Raw genomic sequence first — 22,781 nt, 5'->3', positions numbered from 1 at the left:
TATGCACTTAGTAATTTAGGTTCTTTTTAACACGTTTCTAATTCTATTAGATTAGGTAGACTTTAGACAATATTTTTGGCCTTGATTCAAAGATTTGTACTACAATATGCAATTTGCAAAATTTCATAACTTCCTTTTTCATATTTTTTCTTTCAAGACAAATTTTTGCATTGAGGTCCAGTGTTTTCTATTTTTCTCTAACCTGATCTTTTAATTACAGTTCCAGTTTGTCAATTCATTTCTGTCATTGTTTTACATTGCCTTTTATTTACAAGATCAGGCCAGGCTAAAAGAGGTATGTATTGTTTTATTTAAAAAAAAAAAGATACCAAAAGTTTTTTTTTTTTCAAATTTTTTTAAGTTTTAAATTTAAGATTTTGAAACGAGAATTCCAAGCGAATTATTAGTTTGACTTCTCGTGGTCATTCCCGTTCACTTTTAGCAATTGGCGGCCTTGCTAATATCGAGACAGGTGATCGGCAATTTGAAAGAATCCGCCCTGCCGTACATGCTCGAGCATTTGAGGTTCGCTAAAATGAGTTTCGATTTGTGGGGAGCTCTGAGCCCCGTAGGATCTAAACCCTTGCCGGGAGCTGTCGAGCAGGAAAATGCATCGGAAAATCAGAAGGAAGAAATGCCGCCCGAACAGCCAGTTAAAAGGAGCATGAGCCAGGCTGAGTTAGAGAGCTCGCTCTATAAGGTGAACAGTAAATATGTTAAAAAAGAGAAGCTCAAGTGAGTTTTAGGACGTATTTATTCAAAACCTATTCTAAATTCTACTTTCCACTTCTTTAATTGTGTCTTGCTATCTGTCACTTTGAGAATACACACTTGCAGTTTGCAGTTTTCATTTGTGTATGCGATATCGGTTTCCAAACAAACCTTGCTTTGTACATACTTGCTTCTCATTTATTTTTTAGATGAATAATTTCCGAAAATTGTTCAACTTGCTGTATAGAAATTAGTTTTGCCTGGAAGCTCACTTTACTTTTGTCTCAGAGACGAGGTAGAAAATTTGTAGCAACCGTAACATAATTTATTTTTTTTTATTGTTAATATAATTAATTTAATAATATTTTCACTTGGGTGTAATTTGACAATTTTAATTTAAATTTATCCCCGCCCCCCCCCACACATTTTTTGTAATTTAATAAGCTAAAGGTGACTTTTAGATAACATATGAAGAAAAGAAATATAAGAGTATATTAATTTGACACTGAAAGTATAAGCCATTAAAATGTTAGACACAACCCTGCAAAAATTATAGCATTTTATTAAAAACAAAAAAAACAAAATTTCCAAACAGTATTTTTGAAAAAATGTCGCGCCAGTTTTGTTGCCAAGAGGGGTGTCAAATTTTGCAATGTCGATTGTGTTTTGAATCTCTAGATGCATCCCTTATCCCACTTGAAGATGTGGTTCTGGTTATGGGGTGGCCCAAGTTTGAAAATCTGGAAAAAAAACTAGATATATACATCCCCTGCCTATGCTAATAGTACAGGAACTTGTGAAGCAACTATGTACCAAAATTTTGAGGAGGTCTGGTCAATGTGCACGTGCGCGAGATTTGAATTTTCATTTTTAACTAATGACGTTCTACCCATAAGGCCTTGCGGCTTTCAACAACCAACATGGCCGCTGGCAGGTCGTCAATATTTGGATGCAGTATTTTCTCAAAATATGTCGAAATCCCATTAAATTTTCACGCGAAAAGGAATAATGTTGTAAAAAGTGTTGTTAAAAAAATTAGCGACAAGTGCAGAGTTAATGTTATGCTGAATTAGAGTACCACGGACCGGCGTCTTTAGTATAATTCTGTAGCGCTATAGACACGATACCAGCTATTTTTTCCCGAATTTGTGCCCGTAAATCGGAGCAAACAGAATGTTTTAATAAACTTGTATAGAAAATGTAAATAAAGTCGAATTCGCGAAATGTGGCTATCGAAACCACTTTTAAATCTTTTATATTAACTTTACGTAAGGCAACCCTTACCCTTATATAGGCATATTTTTTCCTTACAGTTTTGTCCACAGACACAAGTTTTTCGCAAAAACACCAAAAAAACTACAGCGAGAATCATAACCACCAAAAATGTAAACAATGACACAGACTATTAGTAGCCCCTGGCAATAGCAGTTCCTGGTTCGGCGTTGCCAATTATATTCGGATTTCAGAGACTGATTTTGCGTTCTTATGAAAATTAGTCAATTTTTTCAGAAAAATTACGGAAATGTGGCAACTCAGTTAGTTTCTCTACGAAAATATCATAGCCACCTGCGGGGCATTTCTTTTTACTGTAGCAGGGCCACTATATTATCTTATAGATATATGTTCACATCGCAACTTTGGTTTGTACTTTGTAGGTATTCTCTTTTTTGACTTCTATCGTTTAAATTTTGTTTCGTTTCTAAAATGTTCAAAGTGTGACACTATTTAATAACTATTTTGTTTCAAATATTCAAAGTTAACAAGTAAACAAGATTAAGTAAATGTTATTTTGGAAATATAGAAAAATACTTTCATAAACAGCTGGGTCACGTTTCCAGGCCAAAAGGAAGCTAAAATTTTTAAAAGATGGCGGTACAGGTGAGTCAACTATAGAGTTCTCATTGGTTTTAAAATTTATGAGAAAATCTTAAATACAAAAATTGTAAAGATTGTTAGGATGTACAATTATTTGAAAAACATACAAAGTGGCTCAAAAAAGCGTGACTAATACAACATTTTTTAAAATTTTTCTTTTCAATTCATTTTGAAATTCTTTAACCTCTTTGTTAATAATGATACATACCTGAACCTAATGGTTTTTTCAATATTTTAATTTTTCTAAAAAAAATTCTAGCTTTTACACTTTACAAATTAGGTAGCGTCATTATTGTGTTTACATGACAACTGAGTAAATAAATTCATAAAATTTAAAAATATCTTAAAAAATAATGGAACTGTCGTAATTTTTTTGCAAGTGAGTAAACTAGTATTTTTTTAGAAAAATTAAGATATTGGAAAAACTGTTAGGTTTAGGTTTAGGTATGCATCATTACTAAAATAAAGTCGAAGAATTCTAAAAGAAAATCAAAACAAAATTTTAAAAATAAAAAATAAACAAAAATATATGTTTTATTCGTTACACTTTTTTGAGCCGCCCTAAAAACTGTAAAATAATTTTAAATTGTGCATTCTGACAATCTTTACGAGTTTAGTATTTACCATTTTCCTATAAGTTTTGAAGCCAACGAGATAATAAACTTTACTCGATCGCTGACTCACCCGGTACATAATGTGCAACGTCACACTTCACACATTTGGGTCACCCCATAATTTGATTTTCATGAATTTCTAATGACGTTTTAACGGCTCAAGTTAACGTATTATTTTGCATGAACAGATTTTGAGACAACTTACTGAAATGTTTTCCATGGCGAATGTTTAAAAAAGGAGGTCTTATATTTGTGGTTGTCCCAAAATTCCTCTATGATTGTATCCCTAAAATGACAATAGCTATTTTCGCGGTGTCGATTTTTGCATTTGTAAATTGCCTTAAGGACAAGACCAAAATATCCTTCGTTGGTTGTTGATAAATCGAACTTGCTTAACTGAAACTGTTTCACCATTGTTTCAAACGTTCTCAAGTTTCATGAATCAAAAACCGACGCTGGAGGAATCCGGAAGATTTGTTAACAGTATGACAGTGGCCTGTATGAAATTTATTTGCTTCAAAAATTACTAAATGGATTAAATTGTTTTCAAGTTTCAGCTTGATAAAAGTAAGTCCAAGAATATGAATATCACTGTGGGATTAATACTCTGATTATTATCATCTTAAAATTACAACAAAACTGCAAAAATAATTCATTTCCAGCTAAATATAAAAATAACTATTAGGCTAAACTCTCGTTCTTTGTTAAAAGTGTAGTTTCAAACCTTTTTTATTTGCTAGATAGCTTTTATCACTGAGTCCTTCAGGTAGAGTTTTTTTCCAGTACCTCTGAAAAAGGCAGTTGCAAAGCCAATATACAGGGTGTCCAATTAGTGTGTCAAAATAATATATCTCACTTATTATTTGTTTTAAAAAAGGCAGATTTTTTTTTACAAAATTAAATTTATTCTTATTTTTCTTGGCTTATTGCTATGTCTTCTCATAATTTGATAAATTTTCGAAAATTTCTTCGTAAAAATGTGTATTCCTCACTTTTGGTATAGACAATGCTTCTATTTCCATTTGATATTTTTTATTTCGACTCATCCTGTATTAACAATTCGAACTATTGTCGGCATAATAAAATTACAGCTGTCGAAACGGTTTCAAAAATATAGGATATAAAACACGTTCCATTTTTTACGAAAAACACAACAACCCATATTACTATAAAAGATCTTCCATTTTAAAAATATATAATTTTGATTTTTCACATATTTATATATCGCCCTGTATGTTTGAAAATATTCTTAAATGGTTTTTTTTAGTCTCATTTATTGTATTTAAAATTTTTCTCTAAAACATATAATAAACGAAATATATTGCGTTGACACATTATTTGGAAACCCTGTATAAAAAGGACCATAGACAGTTTTAAGGCCAGTTTTTTCCTAAAATTTATGAAAAAGCTTATTAGACCAAACTGGTTACCTTTCTAACTAAATTCAATAACTTATTTGAGGGTTCAGTTTTCACAGGATGTTATAAATGTAGCAGGAGTCTAACTTATACTGGGCTATCCACATATTTGGTGGAACGGTTGCAGAGAGTGACTGTAAAAGAGTGTAATTGACAGGGATGTACCACAGTTCATTGAATATATTGGGTAAGCTATTATTATTTGCAGATGATACCACTCTTATTGTGCTAAGTTCTGAAGATGCCTAGTTTGGATTATGACTGAAACAGGATCAGTTCTTTTCTCTTATAGAATCTCAGTTAGTGTGTTCTATTCAGCAGAGTAAAGTAGTAAAATTTTTGGGCATTAACTTAGATTTTAACCTCTCTTGGGAGTGATATTAAATCAGTTATTAACAAAATGAAATGAGTACTTTTTTATGTGGTGGAAACATCTAACTTCGCACTATCGTATTGTATTGTCGTTTGGAGTGACCGTGTGCACATCGATTGCCCAAAAACGAATCATAAGAACAAAGTACCTTTATATATTTTGTATTGTGCCACTTTAAGTAATACACTCCCTGGATGCTACTTCCTTTATGGCAGAATGTACAAGTGATGGAAATTTTATATTTTGTCTTATTATGTCTTGTTTCTATATTGTATTTACTTGTAGACCGTTTGGGTACCAATATTGTTGCGAATTTGACTAAATAAATTCATTTTATAAGATAATTCTAAAAACAAATCTATCTATTAATTAATGGATCTATTAATGGGGTCGATCACGTGAAAATAGCTAATATCACTCTTGCAAAGCAAGCAAAACGGGGAACATGTTTTTTTTTGTCTCCGATATGACGTCATTACGCATTTCCAGCGTTCCTTATTGAATACTTTCAGTACGACGGAACGTTCGCCGATTATTTGGAAATGACCATCCAACTCGGTTACGTAATATTGTTTTCTTCCGCTTTCCCGCCCGCCGCATTGTGCGCGATGCTAAACAATCTCGTCGAGATTCGTAGCGACGCGTTCAAGCTCGCCTACGTCTGTCAGAGACCTTTCGGTCAGCGGGTTCCCAACATAGGCACCTGGCAGGTAACTACTTTACCATAGATAAAACTACTAAAAAGAGTTGTATCATTATACTGTGGCTGTTGAGTTACGACAAATCGTTTACTGTTTATAATGAATTGGTGCGAATACAAGTAAACGGAAAGCTACCGAATTTTAAAGAAAAATACCTTCTTTTTAACTTATTATTGTTTTGTTTCGTAATGTGTTTTTGTTTGTCGTATTGGGAAAAAATGAACTAAAACTCCAAAACAAAGGTAAATTGAAAGTGATGTTTTATTGCATCACTTGCTTGGATCTTTTAACCAGGGATTTCTTCTTCGGCCAGATCTGTAAAACAAAATGCTCATTTTATTTATTATGTCATGTTGGGAAAAAATGAACCTAAACCCCACAATAAAATTAAATTGAAAGAGTTTTCGTGCCTTTTTAGGATTTCTTTTCCTGTTATCAGATTTTCCTTTTCCTATTCTTATTGGGAAAAAATGAACTAAAAGTCCAAAACAAATGTAAATTGAAAGTGAGGTTATGGCATAGTTAAATAAAATGCCTAAGGGGTTTTGGTGTCTTTTTAAGATTACTTTTGCTATTATCAGATTTACGTTTCCTTCTCGTTTTCTTCTTGTACCATCTCCTATGCTCGAAGCTTGACGACTAACATAGCAGCAATCTTCACCTTGGAAACCGCAAATTGAAACATTTGCAATGATGTTTTATTCCTTTGATCTTTCAACCAGATATGTTTTATCCTGCACGAGCTGCTGCAAATTGTATTTGTCACCACCAAAATATTCGAGTGTTCATCCCTTGATGGTGTGTGTCCACGGGATCCTCAGGCCCTGTACATCCACATTTCGAAGGCCGCTATTCTTTTCAACAACATTTCTGAGAGAGTCCATGCCTCCATCCGTATAACACTGAAAACATTTTCCGGAGTTCTATAGATTGATTATAGTTATACAGAAATGTGTTCATTTTGAAGATAGTTCTATTTTGCTTTTATTCTCTGCGATGAAAGTACCAAGATACTTGCATTTGCTAACTCTCTCGAGTTCTTCTCCGCCGACTGTTCTTTGAATGTTCATTTTTATTCCATGCCGATTACCGACTGCATTCACGGTATCAAAAAGCTCCTGTAGATCTTCCGAATTTTCTAGCATTAACAAACCACCATCTGAGTATCCTGGGTGAGTGATCAATGTTCCATTAACATTGGACACCAATTGTTACATTTTGGTCTGCTTCCGACTCAGAGTATAAATGAAATAGCAGCAGCGACAGAACACATTCTTGCCTCACGTCGCGTAGAATCTCTACTTCTACTAAAGGTGGATATCAATGAGAGATCCTCGCGGTGTAGATTGAGCCTTCTAGAAATCGGACGTTCTATCTTTGGTGTAGAGCGCATAAAATTTTGGAGATAATTGGCCTAAGAAGCGTTTTACATTTTTTTTGTGGCCACATTTAAATAGTAAAATAAATATCAATTGGGATTGAAACAGTGTGCTTCTCTAACGCATGGCCTACGTTTTGATCATTTTTTTGAGCTTGGCATTTTAAATAATTGTTTTTATATCTAGCTTTTTTAATAAAATATATTGGTCATAAAGCTACGTAAAATGTTAATATTAAAATAAATTGCCTTCGTGCAAATTATAAAAGTTATTCTGTCAGGAAAAAATAAGGTAACTATTTTAAATCCTTCATTTTATTGAAGCCATTTATACAATAACCTCGTACATTTTTGAGAAGCGTAATCAAATTCGGCTGTAAGATATAGGGTGTTCCGTTCAGTAACCATTTCTAAAAAAGCTGACTACGATACTGAAATATACCTAAAAATCTATATCGGATGCGCTTTTCACCTTTGCGACTTTTCATAGGATACCCGAGATACAAGGGGTAATCCAAAACGTCAAATTTTCAAAATCATCCTGTATTTTAAAAACTAAGCAAGTCATGAAAATTTTGTTAACGTCATCTTTAGATTCACAAAAATGCACCAAAAGTGTGCGAAAACGCAACGCTCTGTCTTCACAAACAACGGACATACCCCTCAGTCGCGGGATACAGTGTAGTATTTCTTTTGTATTCGTTTAGTTTACATTGGAAAAGAAAATATGGAAAACTTTCTTGTTATAGCTCACCTTATTTATATATTCTCCAAAAGTCCATTTTCAGGCGACGTTCTAGATTTCTTTTGATTTGCCATGTTTGACATCCGTATCTTTTGAAAACCGTGTTATATATGAAACGCTTTCTATCTCGAGAGATTTGTTTAGACCACAGAACATCATTTAGGCACCCTGTAATCTGTTTTCCTTTTATAATTCTCTGTTCTATTTCTCTTTCTGTACGATCACTGCTTCACTTTTCACTTTAATCTTAACGTGTTGGTTTATGTTGGAATCTTCTGTTTCCTCGCTTCCGATGCCCAGATGCTGGCCTTTTTCTCGATTAACTGATAGTCCCCATTCTTCATACTTCCTGTTTGGCAACTGCCATTATTTTAGTTTTCAGTTATGGTACGGTTCCGCCCTATGATTTTTGCTTTTTGTTGCATTTTATATTTTTTATTTTTGAAATGAAACGATGTCAGTTAAAAAGCACCTTTTTGTAAAATTCTTATTCATATTAGCCTCCACCTGGCACCAAAAAAAATAGTTCGCCCTGTACTTCACAGTGGCGCTACAGTTTCAATATGACAAAAACAATCTGCAACTCTCTTTTTCATTAGTTTTCTCTATGTAACTCCCCGAGAATCGCCCAAAACTTATCGCGGTCCGTGTGCGGTTTTGCTTGCAGAATTGCATGGAATACATGAGCATCATGGCGGTGCTGGTCAATTGCGCGCTTATCGGTTTGTCGGGTCAGGTTCACAGGATGTTTCCCGACATGACCGCGACCCAGACGATCCTGTTGATCGTAGCACTCGAGGTATTTTTATTATTGCACTATTAATCACCTTTTTTGTCACTTTTGGTGGAAGTTTTTTTCGATACTTTTTTTTCCTGTTTAAATCAAATAGAAACGCGTCCCTTTCAAGAAAATTGCAAAGAATACCTTTTTTTTTAACTGTAGTATTGTTAAATTTTTGAAAGAAACTTCCACAGGCTACTGTAATACTTTTTACAAAACTTCTGGATTCCTCCTGCGTCGGTTTTTGTCGACCTATTGTCAGCACTTTTGGTTCTCCAACAAATTATCTAGAAAAATATATGACTTCCTTATTAAAACCCTTAACAAACAATTAAAAAGCGTTACATTAGATACACAAAATATTTTGGTTTGTTTCGACGTAGAATCTCATTTTACTATATTAAGATCCGAGAATTTGGAACCAAACCTTCTCACCTTAATTAATTAATTAATATTTTTCTTATAACGGTCGATTTTTTAAACAAACTAAACAGCTATGGGTTCTCTACTATCACCAGTCATCGCGAATATGGAAGCCTTTGAGATGAAAGCTCTCGACACCTTCCATCTAAAACCAAAATTATGGAAACGCTACGTCGATGATACTTTTGTTATTTGGCCTCGTGGTCAAGAATCCCTAGTAGATTTTCCTAGACATTTAAACTCTATTCACCCTAACATTATCATTGAATTAGATATTCTTATCAATAGAAAATCAGACCTGACATTGGGTCATTGTATTTACATCACCATCCGGCCCAAAAATCATCGTTTATCAACTCTCTCGTTTACAGAACCGTAAAACTATCTCAGTCCGAGTCACTGAACCCAGAATTAAAATACTTTACCTCTCCTCTTCTCTCTAATAATTTCCACATTAAAAATATTAAGCAGAGCACACAATACACTTCACCGCAACCTTCCAATAGCAATGAGGCCGAAAGCAATCCCACAAGTTCTAAAGAAATATAACGTCAAAACGAGATTTACCATTTGTCCAAAGATCTCTTCGATCCGTCAAAGACAAAATTCCGTTTGAGATGCCAGAAGTTATGCGTCAAAGAATGATTACATTGAAGAAACAGGGAATATCAACTAAGCTAAAAAAAGATAAAAGACCCTTAAGACTAAGACAAATAAACTCATCTGTAGTTGGCGAGCACAATTATGAAATCGGATATCAAATTTTATTGGACCAAAGTAAAATTCTTTTATATAATCCGAGGATTCATATGAATATCTAAACATCTAAACTAACCAAACAATCTTAATCGCAAGTGACTAATTTCTGTGATCCGTCAAAGAAGAAATTTCGTTTGAGATATCAGGACAAAGATTAATGTTAGAAAAAGGAAATATCAACTAGGCTAAAAAAAAGATAAAAGGCCCTTAAGACTAAGACAAATGAACTCATCAGCAGCTGCTGAATACAATCACGAAACCGGACATCAAATCTTATTGGACCCAACTAAAATTCTTTCATATAATCCGAGAATCCATAGAAATATCTAAACATTATCAAACTAACTTCCTTTAATTCTTCCAAAAAACCAACTGCTTGGCTACCAGATTCAAATTCAGATTCAGCCCTTCGAAAAACTTCCAAAACGCGACCCATGAGACGAGCGGTCTAGTTAAGCTTTTAAATCGTCTTTTATTTACAGCACATAATGTTGGTGATCAGGTTTATTATTACCTGCGCCATCCCCGATATACCGGGTTGGTTGGCAACCGAAATGGCGAAGATTGAATGGGCTCGCAGGAATTCTAGTCGAACTGCCGCGACCGCCACGCCATCTCCATCCCCGGAAGAGATCAACGAAAGAACCATCGGAAGGTTTTCCGTATCGCCGATACGTCACGGGTCGGTTATGCCCTCTCGTCCCAAACAAGTCGACGAAAAGATGAAAACTCCCGAATCCGACTTGAAGAAGCTGATATCTAGCACCACGCCGGTACCGTCACCCACGACTCCCAGTACTTCCGCGAGCACGTCTTCTTCCAGTCATCGAACACCGTTGGGGATCACGCCGGATAGTATTCAACAGATCCCGCCCTATAAGCCGAGGAAATCGAAGGAATGGATCCCCTCCGAAGTAAGACCATCAGTACGTTGTTAGTTTCGGTCGTGTCGGAAATATCTTACCGGTTTTGTTTAGACCGAACCGTCGCACCACTTGACGATCGGTCCGAGCGGCGGCGTCGAATGGGCCAGAAGGCTGAAGGAAAACCAGGACATTCATCGTAGTAGCGAGTGTATTTCTCCTAAGGTGAGTGCGATTACGAAAATCGTTTTATCATAAAAAAAAATCGAAAAGTTTTAATTACCCAAGCTGGAATTTTTTGATTATTTATCGGGCGGTAGGTAGCAGAGACATTCGGTGATTTTGCCGCAGAACTCGTATTCTCAGACTTATTCTCAGTATTATTAATTTGGATTATGAGATAATATCCTCCGAGTCTGTAGGGTTTTATTCGCGTATAACACGACCAAAAATATAGTGCTTTTGACCTTCGCAGGACCGTGGTAAAACGCATCCCAACAGATGTTTATTTTGCGTCAAGTAGGTCTAGCCTGAGATGAACCGTAATGAATATTTGTAGAAACTTGAAATTTTTATTTCGGACGGTTTAAATTTGGTTAAGCATTGATTGCTTGCTATATTACTGAGGTATTTGACTGTGATCCTTCCAATAAGTATGTGATTCTTCGTACCTGTACTCTGGTACTGGTAAGTTTGAAAATACTCATTTTTGTCTTGTGTGTGCCTGTCGATTATCTGTATTTTTGTGTCTTCTACATAGTTGTTCGATTCTTTTTTAAGACTGTATATGTGCGTCATAAGAATACAGATAAATATTTATTAGAATCTTACAATTAAACATTTTTTAATGGTTCCTGTTTTTTTCACACTTTAACATGTGGAGACCGTGGAATGAAGCAGATGTTCCCCTGTTAGAAGACATGGAAAACAACACAGAATTTAGTCAAACCTAATGACAATTTAGAAGACGAACTGTCGCAGCAAATAAAAAAACGGATCCATTGGTCTTCGGATATTAAACAAATTATTTTGAATATTGACAATTTTATGAGAAATTCTGAAGGGGAAGTAGGAGCAGCAATAAACACAAGTGACATGACCAAAGTGCCGAAGTCAACTATAAGAAAAACTGTTGCAAATGGGATAGTAAAAAGGAAAGTGAGGGAAGATGCGTATAGGCGTATAATCTAAGACGCTTATGAAGTGTATAGTTTTTTATCCCTAGAGGAACTGTATAAAAAACCACTGACGGAGTAAATATTAGTTGTTCCACAGAGTCGTTGCGTAATTTTTTGAAGAAAATGGATTTTTAGTTCCAAATGCTTCATGTTCAGTCCAAAAATGGTTGGGTGGAAGATAGGTCATTTTTGTCTGCCATAAACGTCTACGATTCAAGTGTGGATGAAAACATGACCGCGGAAATATTTGAGGACTGGTTTGTAACTAAACTGTTGCCCAAAACCATCGCCATTTGGATTGTGTTGGATAATGCCTCGTATCATTCAGCCCAAATTAAGAAGAAATTAAAGAGTTTCTATACGAAAATGATTTATATTTTGAAGAGAACTAGATCGAAAAACAGCTTGTGGAATTATTGAAAATAAGACATTTTAATAAAGACCACAAAATCGATTCGATAGCACAACAAAACGGACATGAAATCATGACATTACCACCGTATCATTGTATATTTAACCCGATTGAGATGATTTGGTCTGCGTTGAAAGTGCATATAAAAAGAAAAGCACTGCACCGCAAGCACGGCAAGAGGTAGCTAAAATATCAGTACGAAGCTGGTCTAACTGTGAAAAACGATTAATAAAAGAAGAAAATATTTATCGAGAGCGAATAGTGATGATTGAACTAAGTGACGACACTTAGTGATAGTGATGAGTTTTTAAGTGACTGATATTTTGTATAGTAATAATGATGTTATGTGATTTTTTTTATGCACGTGTTTCAAGAATTGCACTGCGAAAAAGATTGAAAATATACTTATATCCCGCTCAGCAAGGTATTCTATAAGGGGTTGCGGTTTTGGAGTAATAAACAGTAACCATAGTTAATCACCTGTTTTTCCCAATATTCTTTTTTAATATTTCCTGTACGTATTATACAACTGCTCCAGTTTTCTTTGGTAATTGCCTGGAGATCTGCATTTCAAACCGATCACCGTGCTTTGCCTTTATTAAGATATATTTTGCACTGAGCCCACACCAGTTCTACGGCATTAAATATACAATGGTAAGAGACAATCTCAAAACTTATTTATAATTTTTGGTAATTTTTAACAACTCACATTTTAGACCATTTCTTCTTTTCGTGTCGATGCATTTGGTACACTAGAATGATATCGTGCATTATCCATAATAAGTAAAGACGGTCTTTGAAGGTTCATAAGCAGTTCTGGTTCTATCTCTATCAAATGTACGACACCGGGGCGTACTAGACAAAGGAAGAACACTGGCAGCATTGAATATGTCAAGTGAGATTTTGGCGAAACGTCTGCAGGATTCCAGTCGGAGTTCAACAAGCGAACGGATGATATCCCGGAATATAGTGTCATCATATATATATATATATATATATATATATATATATATATATATATATATATATATATATATATATATATATATATTGGAGGGTGCTAAAAAAATCTTCAAAAGACGATACTAGCCTGGTGTTTAATTGGCTAGCCTTGTGTCGGATTCAGACACCACACAGAGTGTGGTGTTGCCGCCTACCGACTAAAAAAACCCACCCTATCTACCACGCAGGCACCTTTGTACCGGAAACCGCTTACGCATTACTTCGGTACAAGGGCCGGTCTCAGGTTCTCCACCTATGTACTACGGTTTGCCCTAATATCTCTCTCCTTGGTCTCGATAATTTTCCGAATCACTCTGTACGCCTCCCCCCACGTATTTTCTCCACCCATCAGTACATAGTTCTTTGTTCCTTCCACCTGTGGCAGTGAAACAGTGTGTGCTCCACGTCGTCCAACAGGCCGCAGTACTGACAGTCACTGGTCTGGGCGCATCCTCGGTCGGACAGATATTTTCCAAAGCAACCATGCCCCGATAGAGCCTGCGTGAGAAAGTAGTCCACTTCCCCACGCGGGCGATTAATCCACTGTTGTATGTCCGGGATTAACTGGTGTGTCCATCGGCCATAGGTCCCCGTGTCCCATTTCTTTTGCCAGCTGGTTTGGAGGATATTTCGTGCTTCGTTTTTTGTTGCTCCTGAGTATCTTTGCCGCCGTTCCTCTATAAGTAGCGCTATCGGCGGGATCCCCGCTATTACGCTAATTCCCTCCGTGGACACCGTTCTGTACGCGCTGCACACTCTCAGTGATAGCTTTCTTTGTGGTGTTGATAACACAGCTATTAGTCTCTTATTCTCGGTAATCTTGCTCCAGACTGGGGCCCCATACAGTATCTGAGAGTGTACCACACTCGCTAGAAGTCTCCGTTTGGATGATCTTGGTCCGCCTATGTTTGGCATTAGTTCGCACAGTTCGCTTTACGTGCTCAGCGAAACTTAGCTTTCTGTCAAGCCACACTCCCAGGTATTTGACAGCGTCACTCAAGCCAATCTCACTACCCATAACATCGAAAACAACGTGGCCTATCTTCCGTTTTGTGGTTAGCAACACTGCTTTGGTTTTCTCCGGCGCTAGGGCCAACCCTCTCTGCTCGAGCCATCGCGCAACTCTCTGTAGCGCCGTGTTTGCGTTGCACATCAGGAGCTCCTCGTTCTTTGCTACCACAATCATGCCGATGTCGTCGGCAAACCCTATTAGTGTCACTCCGTTTGGCATCTCCAACGCAAAAAGCCCATCATAGAGCACGTTCCACAGTGTGGGTCCAAGGACCGAGCCCTGTGGTACTCCGCTTGATATGCCGATCCCCTTTGCCTGTCCCTGTGCCTCCAGTAGGATCTCCCTGTCAGAGAGGTATGACGCTATTAAGTTTATTAGGCCTTCGTCCATTTGGCGCTTTCTTAATTCCTCCAGGATTAATTGCCACGAGGCACTATTAAAGGCATTTCGGACATCAAGAGTTATTATAACCGCCAGTCTACGATTTGCATGCGCGAAATTTGAAGCCTTGTTGGAGATTTCAATAACCCTTGCTATGGCATCAACTGTTTGTCTACCGCTCCTGAAGCCATACTGCCTAGCCGACAGACCACCAGTACGCTCAATTTCCCGGTGCAGGCGTGCAATCACTAGTTGCTCGTAAAGTTTTCCCTCTGCAGATTGGTCTATAGGACGATGGGTTCTCCAGCGTATGGTCGCCTTTCCTCAGCAGGATCATCCTAGCTGCCTTGCACTCCGCTGGAAAGCAGCTTTTCCCTGCTAGCTTATTATAAGTGGCTAATACATATTCAGGCTTTGTCGCCACCAGCTCCTTAAGGATTTCGGCCGGGACCCCTCCAGGGCCTGCCGCCTTCTTGTTCTTAAGTTTCGCAGCAGCGTTGCTTAGTTCATCCACGGTGAATACTATAGGCTTCGCACCATCGTCGCGAGCAAACGATACCGCGTCATGACACGGAAATAAATGTCGTACGATCTTCTCTGTTGCTTCCATGCTTAGGTTAGGTCGTGGCGGAAATCCAAAAAAGCTCTTCATCGCGATTTTGTAACCATCGCCCCAGATGTCACGATCAACGTCGTCAAGGAGCCGCGTCCAGCACTCTTTCTTTGCCTTCTTGATTTTGTCTCTGAGCGCTATCTTGCTTTCTCTATATTCCTCCCATGTTCTTAGTGTATCTCGAATAATGCCATGTTTGACAGTTCTTGTGTATTTCCGTCGCTTATTTATACAGTCTCTACGAAGCTTGAATAGCAGATTTAACGTTGCATTTTTTAAAGTTAAGTTTAAAGTTCCTCGAAAAATTAAATACAATGCGAGTTCTTCGCTTAACTCTTCTTTCTTTGGAGTGAGGTTATTCCGGCTATTGGGGCGAAGATTTTTCTCACGCAACCTCGGAAATTTGTCTTTATTAAGGTGTTTCTCTCTTGATTTAGGACGCGTCTAGTTCCGACTCGGACCTGTTGAAAAGCAGTCCTCTATGGCCGCCTAGGCCCCGATCTCCCGATCACCTGGTCTCTTCCAGAGCGAAACCACCACCGATTGTGCCGATAGACCCGTCACTTAGTGACAGCGCCAAAAGCATATCCAGCCAGGAGACGTCTGACGAAGCAGCCAAAGGTATATAGGACTTTTACTTTTAAAGTAACTTTTTTTACCCTGTTTTTGCCTTAATAATTGAAAACTTGTTATTTTTACATTCTGTAATATAAATTGTTAAAAAATAACAATAATAATAATAACAATAATAATAATAAATCATCTTTATTTCACAGCATAATTACATTGAAGTAATGTCATTTACAGTGGTTGTCCTACATGTTTCGAATAAATCTATATTATTTTTCTGCACTGTATGGTTCTATTTGTACGAGTAAATTAAAAATTGTTTTCTTTAACATTAACATATATGTTGTCCGGCAAATAACACGTAAAAAACACCCTTCTCCCTCGCAGTCGGCTTGTGCCTATTTTTAAAAAGGTTTCTGTTTTTAAAGACGAACCTACTCCCTTGTTTAAAGCTTGCAGCGAAAGTTGAAATTTTATTTTCCTTAAATTTTCCCATACATGACTCTCGAAAGTTTGACTGTAATATAGTTCGCTGGGCTCTCTTTTGACAAATAAAAATTCATTCTATGCTTCTGCAATTTCCATATATAACAAGATTGATTTCGAAAAATCGTAGCTAAGCGGGGCAAGTTCGTAGGGCGTAGTGCGAAGCAGCTTTTTATTTTAAATGAAGGCGCTTCGCGATTTCTTGGCCTGGGGGGACGCATTGTTTTTATATCGTGCTCCTCCTGCCGACCACATTTCAACGTTCGCAAAATCGACGACAAACTTGGTTAAATATTAAAATTTGTACCGATAATGTTGTCGAATGAATTTTTTTCAAATATCTCGCGCGCCTTGCATAATTGACGAAACCTGAAACTCTCAACACAGTTTGCGATACTGTTCAAATCGAATTATCGGATCTTTCGCAGTTTTTGATGTATCTCAAATAATTTACCCACAAAAACGAAAATTTTTAAGATCTTTTAGATGTTTTTTCCCATAAACGACACACCCTGTATATAATTCAAACAATGTTCGAAATGGAAGTTGTAGCCCTGGATCTCCCACGTTTCTTGGTATATGATTTTTTCCAACAAAGTGAGTGGTTTTCAAGAAAACGCTTGTTTTCTGAAAACCATGCAGTACGTGGTAATAGTAAATGACGTCATCGCGTTTAGATTGAGTTCGAGAAATGGTGATTTTCATTTAGATTTTTTCAAATATCTATTTTGATTTACGGCTAATAATTCACTAGCGAAAAGAACGATTTTTAAAAACCCTGTTTATAATGCATTATATAATTATAATAAATAATCAATAAATAATAAAATATACCAAAAACATTTTGCAAAACTTTTAAAAAAAACTTTGCCGGATTTGAGTAAGTCTTTTTCCGGGAGATGAAATACGGGTGTGAACCCTTCTGCCAAATCTGAAGTTGATAGCCGCAAATTTAAGACACCTTTTATTTTTTGAATATAGCACTTAATATCTTGAACACCCTGTACAACAGGGGAAAACCTTAAAGACAAGAGTTTTAGCTGTCATGCAAAAGAAACTGAAATTCGAAGTACAGTCTTTCAGTTATAGCGAATTTTCAATAACAGGGGGACCCATTTTTCAGTTTTTTTGAATTTGCGGCGCGCCTTGTACATTTTTAAAAAATTTTGAGGAATAAAGTAAACCATTTTCGAGAAATGATTTTTTTTTGGACCCCTGCAAACGCGATTTTTATTTTTTTTTAATACTTCCCGACCTTCCAGCCCCCCAATTTCAATAGGTTCCGTAAAGAGAACAAAGCTTCATATGTGTGTCAAAAATGGAATGGAAAAGAATGAAAAAAAAAAACGGTCGAAAATCGAAAAAAAAGATGGACGCCGAGGTCCGATCGCGGCCTTTTTTCACTGACTTATGTGTTCCGTGGGCTTATTACAAGGAGCCAAATTTGAACATCGTACGTCAAACCGCTCGAAAGTTATGGCCAATTATTGCCGCGTCTACAGAGAAACAGAGAACTGAAAACAGACAAAAAAGTTTCTTTTTCGACGCTGATCATTTCCGTACCAATGCCCATCATTTGCCGAGATATGTTTCGTTGCCAAGCGCGTATACTTTCGAAAAATTCGGTTTTATTTTAAGATATAATACTCCAGATATACGAATAAAATCTATTGCTAACAATACAGGGTGTCCATTAATATGTGGAAATTTTGGAAAAAAATCTACTCTAAACGCACACTACCTAATAAGAAAAATATATAAAAGTTTATAGACTAATTAAACAAGGTAACAAATTTGAATAAATAAATCTATAAAACAAAAAGTTAACCAAAAAGATTTTGTTAATACGGTCCATAAAGTTTAGTTAAAAATGTTCCCCTTAAAATGCGCGTTTCATCTGGCATCAAAACAACAAAGAAATAACAAAATATTTAGAAATGTAGCTGGCTATGACTACACAATCTTTTTTTTTGACTCATTAAGGAATAAACAAACTTTGACATTTTCATTTGTTTTTGTTGTTTTTCATATTTCCATTTAAAAAGTTCATAGTTGTCAAGTTTTTTGTTAGTATAAATTTTATTTGTATTTTAAGTAACTAAACTAAAATTAATAACTCAAAATTTTTTTAGTGCTACCTGACCAATGGTAAAACTGCAGCCTTAGCCTTAGCAAAGAAAGTTACTGAGGCTAAAATATCAACAAAATCAATATTTAATAGAATTATCCAGGACCTGTCAGGTCATACAATTTTAGCCGTTCTTGAGCAGAATATTGCGGCATTGTATCCAAAAAACTATAACTTGTTTAAAATACAAATAAAATATATACTAACAAAAAACTTAATAACAACGAACTTTTTAAATGGAAATTTGAAAAACAACAAAAACAAACAGAAATGTCACAGCGCGTCAAATAAAAAAGATTGTGAAGTCATAGCCAACTACATTTTTAGATATGAGCATTTTGAGAGGAACTGTTTTAATTAAACTTTATGGGCCGACTTAACGAACACTTTTTAGTTAACTTAACAAATTTGTTACCATGTTTATTTACCCTATATACTTTATTAATTTATTTTTATTATCAGGTATTTTCAATCAAGCGAGATAATTAACTATTAAGTGTTTCTGTTTTATTAAATATGTTTAAGTACATAATATTGTGACGTAATGTCTGCAGCATTAAATTCAACAAGAATTAATACGGATGTTATCTTAAATCTCGAATATCTCAAAAAGTAAGTAAAATTTAAATATAAGTTAAATTACAAATTTACCCTATCCTAGAATTGATATCTGAATAAAAATATAGTGTGTTCCATTTAAAAATCTTGAGATTTTGTTAATTGAATTGGCCAAAACGGCACCACTTATTTGAGTGGTGCACCATCTCCTTAGTCTGCGGTTAAATTTTCGTTGCAATACCCGGATCAGTAGCGTCGCAAGACAATTTTATATCGGACAATCAAAATATGCAAAAAAAAAATATAACTTCAATTTCTGCCTAAACTATGCTTAATTTGAATAGAAATTTCTCAAGAAAGTGACCTTTATTTTAACCAAGGATTCCAAAAATGAAGAAATATACAGGGTGTTCCATTTAAATTAGCAATGTTGATGTCGTGGGGGAGGGAGACACTTTTGGAACACCCTGTATCAACAAATTTATAAAATTTTAAATCTTCAATTAAATTATGTGTCTGCGTTAATTTATACCTATTTTATACAATTTTTTGTATTTATTTTTTTCTTTGCTTCTTGTCTTGTCCAACATATGTATTTGTCATTTATCTGGATCAATGAAAAATTAATATCATTATAAATGAAAAATAACAATCGTGACAATGACAACGTTTTGCTTCTAGCAGCGGAAGAATTGGCGGCGAAGAAGATCAGGGTGAAGCAGAGCCTGATGAAGCGCGCGCGTTCGGTGGCCATTTTCTCGCTTAAGCTGAAAGAGAGACGGGCAAGGGAGGCTCAGGAGAAAGCCATGAAAGCGGCGGGAACACCCTCCACCCCTTTGCCGCCTCCGCAGTGCGGGGGCGGCGAACTTTCCTGTATACCAATTGAAAAGGTAAACGCATAATTTTAAGATTCGAGCTTTACGGATCGTCATTGTGTCTCATTCACATTTATTTTTGTGTATTTATTGTTTATAAGAAAATACAATTGTTCATGTGACGAGGATATCTAGAGGTTAATTTGTACAGGGTGGGCGATTAAAGAAGGGCAAAGTATTAAAGGCAAAAACAAATGAACGAAAAAAACAGGATTTTAACTGCAGAAAACTATTAATTCCTTTTTTTTGCAAATTGTTCGGAATGATTATTAGCGGAATAAATATTTTCTATAACACTATGGTGAATCGGGGCGGAATCACAGAAGCCGCTTCCTGGGAAGGTCGCGAGCAGACACTGCTACCAAGGCGAAGTGCCGCCAGTCAGTCGAAAAAATAAATCGTGCAACGTGGAAATGTATAAGAGACGTTATATATGTTAACAATGCTCTAAAATCTCCTAGAGTTAAAGAAGAAGAGGAAGCTTTGTCACTATGAAAATGATAGTTTTGCAAAATCAAACACCCTATATATTTTTTCGCATTTTCTGATAGCCCTTTAAAAGACGAATCCCACTTTATACGTGAACATTGGTCTGTGATGCGCCGTGTCGAATTTATTGACGGTTTTTATCAATTTCTAGGCAGTATTAACGCAACTAGCCTTAAATGTGAAAGCGTCTCTAATAATAATAATAATAATAATAATAATAATAATAATAATAATAATAAAGCCGTCGTGCTTGATTTGCATTTCCATTTGCTCTTCCGTAACAAAAATGCATGTCGCGATATTCAGTATTTGAATATTCGTGATGGGCCATCCCAGTAGCAGTTGGATAATAAGCTCTTTTAATAGAAACTAATTTTTAACGGATTGCGAGAATGACTTTTTCAAATTTCATTAAGTCCTGTTAGGCAAAAACACATTTACAGGTAAAATTCGAACCGAGAATAAACAAGTCGATTTTTGGCTAAATGATAATACTTATCGATTAAAAACAAGATTGCTTTCGAAAAATCATCAGTGAGCGCGGCAAATAGCGCGAATCACCTTTTTATTTTAAAAAGAAGGCGCTTCGCGGATTCTTGTCCTAGAGGGACGCCTTGTTTTTCTATCGTGCTCCTGCGGACCGCTATGGAACTTTCGCAAAATCGATGTAATTTGATTGTGGAATACACCCTATATAAAGTGTCCTTCGGTAAATATTAAAATTTGTACTGCTAATTGCAATTTAAAATTATATTTTTTCGAATATCTTGCGACCCCTGTATTATAGACGAAACCTTAAACTTTCTCTCGACACAGTTTACGGTACTGTTCATATCAAATTATCACATCTTTAAAAGTTTTTCATGTATCGCGGATAATTCAAATTCAAATTCAAAAATGTTCGAATTAGATCATATAGCCCTGGATCTCCTTAGTTTCCTGGTATTCGAATTTTTCCAATGGTTGTCCAATGGTTTTCAAAAACCTACTTGCAATATTAAATGACGTCATCGCGTCTAGATTGAGGACGAGAAATAGTGATTTTCATTTGGATTATTTCAAATATCTCGAACAGCGTATGTGATAGACGAAAACCGTAAATTCAAAAATTGTAGCCCTGAACGGATTAGCTATCGTTTGTACGAATTTTGATTTACGGTTAACAATTTACTCTCGAAAAGAACAATTTTTGTCTATAACTAAAACACCTTGTATATAATGCAAAAAATGCGTAAAACAAAAGTTATAGAACCCCGGGTCTCCCACGTATTACGGATGGAAAATTTTTCAGATCGGATGAATGGCTTTGGAGGAAAAGATGTTTTTCTGGATGCCAAAATAACTACAAAAAAATTCGAAACGTAAAAAAAATACTTCACGTAATTTTATTGTTCTCAATTTAAAGAGTCTAAATGCGGGTCCAGACTTCTACTTCTCTCCCAAGTCTGAAGTCGGTTGCTGCAAATTTCGAGTACTTATTATGTTTTTTAATATTGCACGAAATAACGCGAACACCCTGTACAATACTTAAAAACCGTAAATACAAAACTTTAAGCTGTCTATATGGGCTATATCGTCATGTAAAAGAAACTGACATCTAAAACACATATATTTAAAATTATTGCCAATTTTCAATAATAGGGGGATCCATTTTTCAGTTTTTTTGAATTTGCGGCGCACCCTGTATATTCTTGAAAAATTGTCGCGTATAAAAGTTTATAGAGCCGTATCTTCTGCTTCAAGATTTTTTTTTGGTCTCGTAAACAGTTTTTGAAAAATGATGTTTTTTGTAGCCCCTGCACGCGCGATTTTTTTAAATACTGTCCGACCCCCCAGCCCCCCCATTTTCAATAGGTTCCGTCACGAGGCAAAGCTGCATATATGTGCCAAATATGAAGTCGATTGCTTCAAATTTCTGACACTTATCGTGTTTGATAACAAGGTCCAAAAATCAGTCGAAAATCGCGAAAAAAAGATGGATACCGGCTTCGGATCAGGCCCATTTCTTATAAGCTTATGTGCCTCGTGGATGGTTAAAAAGGAGGCAAATTTCAATTTTGTAGCTCCAATGGTTCGAAAGTTATTCAGAAAAAACCAAAAGACGAGAACGGAGAACAGACAAACAAAATTTTTTTTTTCGACGGTGATCGTTTCTGTACCAACGGCGATCCCGTAGGACTTACCGTTACCGAGATATAAAATTTTTATGTGAGCGCAGATACTTTCGAAAATTCGATTTCTCTATAAGGAATTTCCACTGTGCGTAGTTTTGTACATGACTAGAATAATATTCTCTGAGCATAAAATTACCAAAATGTCTTTTATTCTAAGAATAGGTAACTTTTTCAAAAAGATAATCAGGAACAAACATACTTCCGTTTAATTTTAAAAATAAATACATAGACATCAAACATTACTTTTTGTTTTACAGACAAA

The 22,781-nt window shown here is 35.9% G+C and overlaps 1 protein-coding gene across 3 annotated transcripts in view; it reads left to right on the top strand.

The window, feature by feature from the left end:
- The window catches only part of LOC132697448 (anoctamin-8-like), a 29,317-nt gene that overhangs the window by 2,342 nt on the left and 4,194 nt on the right, over positions 1–22,781 (top strand). For 2 of the 3 annotated variants that reach the window (XM_060662989.1, XM_060662982.1), the window contains exons 10-17: positions 221–295; positions 443–700; positions 5,504–5,701; positions 8,483–8,614; positions 10,261–10,704; positions 10,756–10,866; positions 15,677–15,860; positions 19,663–19,871. In XM_060662989.1, the coding sequence (XP_060518972.1) occupies positions 221–295; positions 443–700; positions 5,504–5,701; positions 8,483–8,614; positions 10,261–10,704; positions 10,756–10,866; positions 15,677–15,860; positions 19,663–19,871 (1,611 nt within the window). The remainder of the gene's footprint in view (positions 1–220; positions 296–442; positions 701–5,503; positions 5,702–8,482; positions 8,615–10,260; positions 10,705–10,755; positions 10,867–15,676; positions 15,861–19,662; positions 19,872–22,781) is intronic. The other variant, XM_060662999.1, reaches the window with a different exon arrangement.

Source organism: Cylas formicarius, unplaced genomic scaffold (genome assembly GCF_029955315.1).
Source record: "Cylas formicarius isolate icCylForm1 unplaced genomic scaffold, icCylForm1.1 PGA_scaffold_10__41_contigs__length_53128322, whole genome shotgun sequence".
Classification (NCBI taxonomy): domain Eukaryota; kingdom Metazoa; phylum Arthropoda; class Insecta; order Coleoptera; family Brentidae; genus Cylas; species Cylas formicarius.
Note: the sequence above shows the minus strand (reverse complement) of the source record. Positions and strands in the feature narration are given on the sequence as shown.